This window comes from Oculina patagonica, chromosome 4, assembly GCF_052425735.1.
Source record: "Oculina patagonica isolate OP01 chromosome 4, crgOcupat, whole genome shotgun sequence".
Taxonomy (NCBI): Eukaryota; Metazoa; Cnidaria; class Anthozoa; order Scleractinia; family Oculinidae; genus Oculina; species Oculina patagonica.
This window is the reverse complement of record NC_135761.1, coordinates 64,289,864-64,301,050: the sequence shown is the minus strand read 5'-3', so window position 1 is coordinate 64,301,050 and position 11,187 is coordinate 64,289,864. Positions and strand designations below refer to the sequence as shown.

At 35.8% G+C, this 11,187-nt stretch overlaps 1 protein-coding gene across 1 annotated transcript; it reads right to left on the bottom strand.

Moving 5' to 3' along the window:
- Positions 1-2,111: 2,111 nt before the first annotated feature.
- LOC144651122 (MOB kinase activator 1B) lies at positions 2,112-9,207 on the bottom strand. Its single transcript, XM_078511014.1, has 5 exons — positions 9,109-9,207; positions 8,748-8,914; positions 8,451-8,544; positions 6,335-6,468; positions 2,112-5,839 (listed from the first exon to the last, which is right to left on the bottom strand). Exons 1-5 carry the CDS (start codon positions 9,120-9,122, stop codon positions 5,595-5,597), a joined length of 654 nt encoding a protein of 217 aa, XP_078367140.1. The 5' UTR covers positions 9,123-9,207; the 3' UTR covers positions 2,112-5,594.
- Positions 9,208-11,187: the final 1,980 nt, after the last annotated feature.

The window sequence follows — 11,187 nt, the reverse complement described above, 5'->3', positions numbered from 1 at the left end:
GGCCAAAAATATGTAATTTACATTAATACAAAAAAACGTTCAAAATAAATTTTCACTGGTCTTAAATTTTGCGGGTTTTTTGGAAATCGCGAAAATTATGACCCACGAAAATAAGTAACAAAGAGGTATTAAAGATATTTCAAAACAAAAAACGCATTTTTATTTTGAAAAGCCTTCATAATGAGCAGCAATTATTGTTCTTTATATGCCTCGTTTATGGGAGGCCTATGTCTCCTTTGCCCCTCCCCCATCACTATTTTTTTCAGGAGAATGGGCAGCTGTTCACTGGTTACAGTCATTATTGTAATAAATTATTATATCATTATACTGCTCTTGGAAATTTCCATTCATTGGTACGTGGTTCAAGGTGGGTTGGACTGTCTTGACTAAAAATCACGTCGTCAATTGCATTAGTTAAATCGCTTTCCAACTGGTCTTGCAAATCATGTGCAATGAGGTACATTTTTTAATTGCATGACTTGGTGTGGTGGCCTGTAAAATTGCCAGTATTTAACTTGAATCATTTCAAAATTTAAATTTGTAGTTCTTGGCAACACTGTTTATTCCTTGGCACCTTCCTTCCTTCCTTCCTTCCTTGTTTATTCCTTGTCTTTTGACTTGCAGTGTTGACTAGTTTGACCAGGCACACAGTAATAGTCAACTTAAAAAATTGTTCAAAACTATTCGCTGCACTATGATGGATAAGCCTTTCAAAGTGGGGGCTAAGGAAATTGAAGTATTAAAATAAGAATATATTAACATATTTCCTCAAATAATAGCCATTCCTCAAATTATTTATCACCCCCTCAAAAAATCACCCTCTGGTGAAAAAATAGATATATCTCTCTCTACCTCGCTTTACTTTCATCCCCTCACTGTGAAGTTAAAAAACACGAACTGGGAAGGAATAACTCATGTTCTGCCCCTGGATTGACACAAAATTTGTCAAAGAAATCAAAACCATATTTAAACACTTCAAAGGCTGTGTTTGGTGTACTTGGTGTGATTATGTTATGACAGAATGAGAAAAAAAAAATATTGACAACACTGTCTAATCATTGAGAATTTGAACAATGATCAGTCTTTTAAAGGGGAAAGCTCTTTTCCGTTTCTCTCGCATTATTTTGCTTTGATCTGAAAAGTTGCTTCAAGCAACATTGTGTTAAGGCGGGTCCTTCTTAACTAACAAATATTTGTTGCTACGAAAGATTTCTGACCGTCATGTCATTTTTTTAAAAGCAAACTTATGGATTAGATTTTGCACAACTTTGTTCTATTTAATAGTCCTTCAAGAGTTTCAAATCACAGCCATATTCGACAAGTCACGTGACCAGAATAAAACTGAAAGGGCATTATTATAGATCAATATGAAATCAGTGCCTACAGATGAAGAACGTCAACATGTTTAATGTTTTGTATGGTTTTTATAAAATTCACATTATTTTTAAAGTTATGGCATAATAAACATCTGTATTTTCAGACTTTCTTTTGTGGCATTCCATTCTTACAAGTAAATGGTAACTCTATCTATACGTAGGATTTTAAAGAAGGCTAGGTTATCTCCAATTCTTTAAAAAAAATGGCAACTCAACCCCCCCCCCCCAAGTTTTTGGATTTTAATTTCTAATTATGCGTGGTTTGGGACTGGGACTAGTTACGGGCTAGCCTGCGAACGCAGACATAATTACAACAGCCTGAAATACGTCTGCGTTCGCAGGCTATATAGCTAGTTATAGGCATGCAATATTAATGTTTTAAACACAAGTGTTCTCCCCACCAAAAATTCACTGTTCAGCATTATCAAATGCTCCAAAATGGCTAGCCACCAAAAACCACCTTTAGCAATTCCCCAGCAACTGCTCTAGATCTGTAGTTATGAAGTACCCAAAATAATGGATGACTGCATTATACCCTGCGAGCTAACCCCAAGGAGCATATCAAGCCGCATTTATCACCTTATGCTTGTTGTTATCAGTGACTGCAGTGGACCATACTCATTCAGATATTCTTTCTACCTGTTAGTACCCACAGCCAGGGCAAACAGGGCATGCATGCATGCATTAATTTTTGTAATATAAAACCTGTTGAAAGTGCCAACAATCAAAACTGCCTTAAATTCTTGCCTTTTTTATTTCAAGAAAAAATTACTGTGTCATAACCACTGAAATATAAAACCAACTTTCAATAAGAACTCTATCAAAACTTTACACTATTTTTGTGAAATTATTTGTGAACTATCAACACTAGCACCTGACACTATTATTAATATAGCTTAATATAAAACTAATTTTTACCCATTAATTTATTACTACTCCTATACCACGGTCAAGAAAAGAGTAGGATTTCATTATACACGGTAAGTTTAGTGTGTTTACAGAAGAAATATTATTTGCAATATTAATTAAGTTTTAAAGAGATTACATTTTGACACAAAGTTAGTTCATTTTCTGCAGAAAAATAATATGACCATACCTTAGCAAATAGCTGGTTATCTACAACTTCCAGTTACTTTTTGTTTAGTTATGTATTACGTACTTTTCATTTAGGAGTTCAAATAAAAAAAAAATCATAGAAGAAATCATTTCCAATTTCTAAAAATAATTTTTTATGCCATTACTATTGGTTTCAGATTAAATTTAGATAATTATTTGAGAATAAAAATTAGTCACAGAAATACACAACGTTTTGATGTCGTCATGACATCATTTTCAAGTGATTCTATCCATGCGAAACTATTTGTTTAAAACAAATATGTTAATGAAACATCACACCTCCAACTTACTGCACGTATAAAACTGTTGAACCGTTATTTTCCTTGTCACTTGAAAATGATGTCATGACGACATTGAAACGTTGTGATTTCTGTCGCTCATTTTTAATCTCAAATACTATTGGTTTAAAATGGATTTATACCGGAAATCAACATTATCATAACAGGGTGACAATGTAAACTAGAAAAAATAACTTTCACACAGTGATAAAATGCAACAGTTCAGATAAGGTAACATTGTCAATGGTAGAAATTATATTATTATATACAATAACAATACACATATCACGGCTTACAATGCATTTGTGAACAAAATTCCTTAGCAGTTTCTATACTGTACATGTCATCCGTCATCAATCAGGTCTATATGGGTCATGGAAAACCCGGAATATCATGGAATTTAAGTGTTGGTCACGGAAAAGGGTATTGATTGTACAAATTAAATAAATTTTATTTTTTGTAGGGAAAAGGGTAAAAACAAACCCAAATTCAAGATAATTTTGGAAAATTTCCAAGAAAAATGGTCAAATTTAGGTCATGGAAAACTTTTACAGTCATGTCAAGTCAAGTGTGCCCCCTAGAGTACATTTTATGAATTGATTGCCGGTACTTTGAATCTGTTAGTCAATTTCAAGAATACATGGTATTTGCCATGGGATGTTCAAATAAAATTTACTTTCTGATCAGAGATCATACATTTTAACGCTTAGTAGATGCAACAAATAGTAAGACAAAATTCAAATTCTCGCCTTCAATTTGTTTCAAATAAGGCAGCTGTGATTGTAAACTAAATTTTGATCCAAACATTGATCAACGGTTATACATTCTTGAAATTGACTAGTTAACGGATTCAAATTTGAGTAATTTGTTAATGTACTATTGGAAGGGACACTTTGTTTGGCACCACTGTCAAAATCATGGAAAGTCATGGAATTTCAAAAGCTCAAAAGAGTATTCATGAGAATTTAGTTGTACATCAAGACATCCCTCAAGTGCTGATGAATGTCTTTACTCTCATTACCTATCTGCTAACAACAGGTTGATATTGAAAGAAGGAATCAGCTGTTGATCATGGCTACAGAATTCTTTCCACTGCAATAATATATCAAATTCCAGATACCATTCTCTTTAAGGGCCTCTTTACATGAAAGCCGAGTTGAGTTTCATCCCGGGATGAATTTCGTCCCGGGATGAAAAAAAAAATTCATTTTACATGAATGTGTTCATCCTGGGATGCTGGGAAGTAAGTCGTCCCGCCCGAGTTGAATTCATCTTGCCCGTGCTTACATTACTTTATATTTCATCCTGGAAAGACTGTTTACATGACGTTTCTCATCACGTTTCATCCCGGGACGAAATCATGTATCATCAAGTAAACAGCAACAAGAAAATGACCAGACACCGAGATGAATTCATCCCGGGACGAAAGTCATCCCGGGACGAAAACTCTCATGTAAAGAGGCCCTAATTCTTTTCTCTATTCCCTGGACAAATGCAATCAATCTTTTACTTTTTTGCTATGCTATGTCAATCCAAACTGAAGTGAATAGAAAAAAGAATACCTTGATCTTTGGAAAAATGATCAACAACTGATTTTTCTCAAAAAGGGAATCTACACAATGCATGGAAACAAGTCTACTCTGCCCTGCAATGTAAAGTGATATAGACAAATTACATAACTATCTTCAGACTAAACAAACAGGAATGGAAGACAAGCTTAGCTCTAACAGAGTATCGTCAGTGGGTTTTGATGCATACATAACTTCCACCTTTTGCTACACAACTCAATAGAAAAACAGCTACAATGGACGCTGTCAGAAATCAAGTCTACATTTTACTTAGCTTAAAAATGAACTTTGTTCACTTATCTCAGATTACCATAATTTTTCTTTTCTTTAGAGCATGTAACTTAACAACCAAGCATTTTCCATGAATAGCAAAATTAATTTGACTGCAGGCAAAGCCCCCGTTGAACCACGAATACTATGTACAAAATAAATCATTTCTAGAAGAAATAGGTAAATTAAAACTCAACTCAAAGATACTGAATAATTCAATAATGTTGTAATTTACTCATAACACTATCTAATTGAACTTTCTTCAGATAGAATTTGGTAGAAAATGTGATTTAGTTTTTGTATCTTACAAAGAATGTAGGATCTGTCCAAATGAATTTAAATAACATGATGTAACCAAGAGTTACAGTGTGAACAGGACCACACAGGCAACTATAGCCATTAACAAATTACAGAACAAAACAAAACCGCCTAACCTATCAGCATGTTTAAATTAGCATGATACCTTGGTGATTTGGCCAGGTTACAATAATAGCACAATGACTACTAAGAAGCTCTTTGCAATTTGAGCATAGTGTAAATAATTATTTAATAATCACTTTGTTGAACGACTTATAACCAACAATTTTGAAGCTCATGGGCTACTTAAATAACCTTAAAAGTTAATCAAAAGTCTCAACTTGCCACTTGCATAATTTTTGTTTTGTAACTTGATACACCACTGAAACTACCTCTATACATAGACCTGATGTAAAGTAACATCATCTTCATGCTGAGGCTAATTGTGAATTAGGTAATAAACTACAAGGGATTATTCAATGTTATGAAACATTTGATCATCCCTTTTTTGATACATGTACATGATAATTTGACATTCTGTTGTCAAGGAAGAACATGGTTAGAAAATGTTCTTTGCTTTCTGCTGTAAGATGAAACACCTTCAAAGAGGTGCCTGACTACATTATACACTGGCAAGTACATGTCGATCGACACAAAACCCTGTTTTTTGACTATGATTCAACAGACGGCTAAACTTTATCCTTGTTTGTAAGTTTTTCTATAAGTTCCTGGAGTGGAGCAAGCTCTCTTTTGTCAACCAGACTGAACTCTTGAACAAAGAACATGAAGTGTTTGAAGGATGTGTTAAGATGCGCTTCCTCGCCAAGTCCAACAATATGGAGGAAATGTTGGTGGTAGATGTGAGCGTACACTCTGAACAGACGCTTGAGAATTGTCTTGGCAATGGACAGGAAATTCTTTGGGAATGGAACACCTGTTGTTAAAGCAGGCAAAGTTAATAAACTTGTCTAAAGCCATACTTTGTACCTGTATTATTACAAACTGTGATATTAACATATAAAAGCCATAAAAAAAAAAACCAAAAAAAAAAAAAGAAAACCGTTTTATATTCTCCGGTATTTAACCCAACCTTCTCGTGGGATAGTATACCACTCGAAAGCGTTGCATAACTAGTATGTATCTTCTGCTTGTGCATGTATTTACAAAGTTTGACATGTATCTGGTGCCATCACTACACAAAATATTATGTACATGACATACAATAATCCTATATTTTGCATAACCACAGCGTGAGAGGAAACCGACAAGAAATAAGCTTAGAAGTCCAAAAGTGTACAGATTATATTCAGTTTTAACACTGGATAAATGGCTTTCAAACAACCAGGACCCGTATTGAAAACACTCACCAATTACTGAATAAGTGATAAATGGCTTTCAAACAACCACAACCTGTATTGAAAACACTCACCAATTTTTGATGGAAACAGTGTCTCATCATCCAGTTGATCTTGGACCCACGTCATAAGATAGTCAATGTATTTCGGTGCTGAACATTTTATAGGTTTCTTGATTGTTGTTCCATCTGCCCAGTGGTATTCATATCTAAGATGAGGAGAAAAGTCAGTTTTTAAATACAATACTGTTTAGGGTCCAAGCTGTGTGAACACATTTTGGTAAGGTTGCATGTCCAACATGCTTGCTTAACTTTTTATAAGTTATAAGTAGAGTCCAAGGTTCAATGTCTTCAACCGCCTGACAGTCCAAACCTTGTACAATCAAAATTGGATTACTTGATTATCTGATGGCTAGTAAAAAATTTTGAAATATCAGTATATCGGTCCATCTTACAAGGTGTATTGAGTTGATCACCAATAATTATCTGTACACGATAAATGTGGATGAAGCAATAACGGCAAGTCAAGTTACTCTTTTTTCTTTTTGTTTGTAAGGCAAGCATGCTATCACACATATTTATATACATGTATATCTAAGTTATTATCCACTCCCCTCATGGATTTTGAAGGATAATTTACAGCACTGGTTGGAGGACTTTTGCCAGACTGTTTATGGTGCAGTTTTCAAGTATTAGTAATGAAGGAATGAGTAATGATGCCCCCTATGTGAGTGTAAAAGTAACTAAAAGTATCTAAAGCCATTTGTATGAAGGTTGAAGGCTATTGTTTGGAAAGAAAATGAATTTTTTTTGTTTTATTTATTAAAAATAAAAAAAAAAAAAAAATTTTTTTTTTTTTAAACCAAAAAAAAACAATTTATTAATAACTAAAAATGAAAAAATTTAAAACAACCACTAAGAAACGAGAGTATGAATAAATTTTTACATTGTAGAAGTGAGACAAGTAGCCGGCTGTCTGTGAAGCTTAAGATGTGGGGTATTCTGCAGTTGCTCCAAAGAGGGGGAAAGGCACTACATGTACTTATTCAAGAAGAGTTGCTTGCCTAAGGAATTTTGGTAACTAAGAAACACAGGAGAAAGTTTGGGAGAGTTCAAAAATTTGTGTAATCCCTTGCCTGCAGCTCAGGTTTACATCAACTTTTGAATATTCATTATAATATCAAAGGCTCTTCGAGCAACCTCATGGTAATTCGATAATTCGATGAAATGGGGGCGTCCTTCGCTATTTTCTTTCAACTAAGCGTTCAATAATGTAACAGTCTCACTTCATTTGTCATTATTTTTTTCATCTGAGTTGCATCAATGGGTCACTGATGCTTTGTGCTCTCTGGCTTCGTAGCGAAAATTCTATACGGTCTTGGATGCACTGAATTGCGTTTTCAATTACTTTTCTGTCAGGACATATATAATATACGTACCAGGCAGCGACAAGCATTATTATTTTTTGAGCAGCCGATGAAATGTGACATGTGCTGAATGCGTTGAAAGGTCCTTTCTGTCAGCACGTTTACCGTTTAACGTATAAATTAATTGCGGTTTTACATCGGAATGGAGTGAGTGAGTGAGTGAGATCAATTAAAGTCTCAAAAGTCATTTTAATACCTTCATTACATTCGGTAAAAATAAACCCAACAAGATGCAATGGTACATCACAAGGAGACGCCCTTGTTATAAAGCCTCATGCAAAACAACTACACAACTAACCACGACATGGATTATATGTCTACAACTTTAAATACAAGAGAAACCTGCTGATAACTCAATCCAAAAGTCATTTTCCCCCTTGGACTTGATTCATTAAAACAACATAATTTTACCCTGATTTCTCGAGCCATCTATATAAACTTGTGACAGGAGAGAAGGCAAAAAAGAAACCTATGAAAAAAGGTTGTGTCCTAGCACAAGAAACATGTAATGACATTGCTTCACTTCAGCCTTATTAAATGTAAAATACAAGCAATATTGCTGTATACAAAACTAACACAGGAATAAGGGTATCATGTACCAACAGAGGAAATGGTTTGGGGGTCAGCACAAAACATATCTGGTATTAATAATGTTTGGGTTGAGGGTTTCACACTTTTGGTATTGATTGAGACCTAACCAATTATTTTTTTTGTAAGATATAAGAAAAATAAATTCAGGAAACTAAGCTGATATGTTGACTCACTTTGGACCAGCCGACATGACTGCACAAGATTCAGCAGTACAGAACTCTGTTATCGTCCCGTATAACATGTTGATTTGATTGAAGAAATCCACAGCTGAAATTAAACAAGTCAAATCAAAACTGATTATCGCTCGATGCTATATATACAAGCTTTAATGTCGTAATTATCGAAGTAAAACCTTAATTACACATTACAAATATACAAGCACGATATTAAGTTTCCAATAGAATAACTATTTTAAAAACTTAGAAACGAATTATTCGAAGGTAATTGTATTATTGAAACACAAGTCTTACTATTTACAGCGACCCATTCGTTAAGATCTTCTCCCTCCGGTAGCATGACAGCCAGTCGTAAATTTCCACTTCCCAGAGTTGCTGCCGCTTGTTTCATTAAATCATATTGATGTGTCCCTTCGGGGATATTCTTTTTGGGCTTAAAAGTCTTTGTTGAACGGCCACCGCTGAAAAAAGAGCGAACATTTGTCCGTGATTTGATTGAGCATACACAGTTGACTCTTTGAGTTTTATACACACTGCAAGAAAATCTAGATCGTATATCGGCAAGTTGCTACGTGAATATCTAAAAGCATTTGTTCTACTGGTACCAGTTCAAATATTATAACGTTTAAGTTATCAATTAAAGGTAAAAACTTACAATAGGAAGCTCATTTTGACTGTAAAACACTTTAAAAAACCTCCAATGTTATTTTTACGCAATGAATCTTGCAAGTCAAAATGGCGACCTCAATGAGTGCCTCGTTTTCGTGTTTCCTTGATGCCAACATCGTGATTACGTCATGGACATTCCGGATGACGGCTGGAAACGGTCTGTGACGGGGTCTGTTAATGTTATCCTTGATGCCCAGACGTCTTATTTAACAGACACCTGGTAATCAAGCTCTTCTTTCTTAAATGCTTCCATTATTACAATATTTGGTCCATAAAGAAAATTACTAGCGATCAGTGACAAGTTTGAGGGGCTTATCCGATAGAAGAGAACATTTTCCCCTAAGGGCACCCCTCCCCATGGTAAATTGTCGGCCGCGGCCAGATTCTCGGAAAAAAACAAGAAGCGAGTAGAAAGGGAAAGTAGATCAGGGTTGTTACGTGTTCCTTTTAAACAAACCATCAATGAAGAAAGTAGAACTCATAATAAGCCACGTTTTGTAAATGACTGCTTTGGTTTCTTCAACCATCTACTTCAAGGTAGACAACAAGCCCAGATTACCCTTCCCTTTAATCACTTGTCTGCACCGAGTGGTAGAATTTTTGTCTTTATATATTTGATACTTTCCGTTAATTTTCATCTTACAACTGACGTAAATTTTCTATCGTTCTATCTAATTTACTTCAAAAACGAGGCTACTCTACCCTCCGCCTCCACCCCCGCAAATAGCGGAGTGAGCGGATGTAGGTCGTACCCTGGTATAAATAACCTAGAAATTAGCAAACACATTAATTACAAAACAATTCCTGAACAAGGAATATTGAGAAGACGTGATCCCTCTTCCAGGAAACTTTCCCGAGGATTTCAAAACGGACAATTTTTGTTTCCTTTCGAAATTAACCCGTAAGACTTCTAAAGCACCGAAAATCCTTGAATTCCGCCCTTATCCTTGAAAGGAAAAAGCTTTACAGTGAAACCCCGATATAACGATCTTCGATATAACGATATTCCCGATATAACGATGAATATGTTATGTCCCGGCAATAGTAAAATGTATGGGATGGAACCCCGATATAACGATTCCTCGATATAACGATATAATTTTAATGCCCCTTTGGCATATCGTTATATCGGGGTTCCACTGTACTACTTTTGTTACGCCCTAATTTCAACAAACTGTACGGGGTTTATTTATAGAGCCGTGATCTTTGATTAGTCGCTAATCGCTGAGGCACGCACATCTCAAGACAACTACTAGCCTGCGTAGCTGGCGGTTTTGTTGGGTTTTAAAGCGCGCACAAGCAAGCGGCGCCGCTTGCTTGTGCGCGCTTTAAACCCAAACAAAACCGCCAGCTACGCAGGCTAGACAACAGAATTGAGGGAAATGCAAGTTTTTTTAATTTATTATTAAAATACGCAAGTAGCCAGATTCTTTCACGTTTTATTTTCCCTTTTTCCTAAAAAGCTCGCAGAACTCAAAATAGGTATAAGAGGGAAACAGGTTCTTCTGTAAGTTTTATCTCGTATGGTGGTCTCTTCTCCAGACGGTTCTTTAGTTCTTTTATAGGCTTTCCTATGGGGGGGGGGGGGGGGGTTAGGAAACAGGAAGGGCGGGGGGTCCCAGAGTGGATAACTCTCTTTTTTGGCACGTCAAAGAGTACAATTAAACAACAACCAAAATCTTGAACAGGAGCTTCGTTTAAAACACCTGACGAGCACCCGCATTACTCTTAGGCCCGGTTCAGACGCCGATCTTTTCATGAGCCGAACCTAATTCCTTGAATGAAGTACACGAAAAGATCGGCGTCTGAATCAAAAAAGAACGGCTATTTCAATTTGGAACGGCTCACCCGTTCTTCCCGCTTGGCTTGGCCGAGAATTTCGCCTGTGGAACGCCTTTGGAATGACTGATTCAGACGCCGTACTTTTCATGTGCCGGCTAATTCATAAATTATTATGTATTTTGACTGGTTTTATTGGAACTGTATTAGGAACGGCGTCGGAACGGCCAAAAAGTACGGCGTCTGAATCAAGAGGCGTACTTTTGTCAATTTGGGTCGGTCCAAA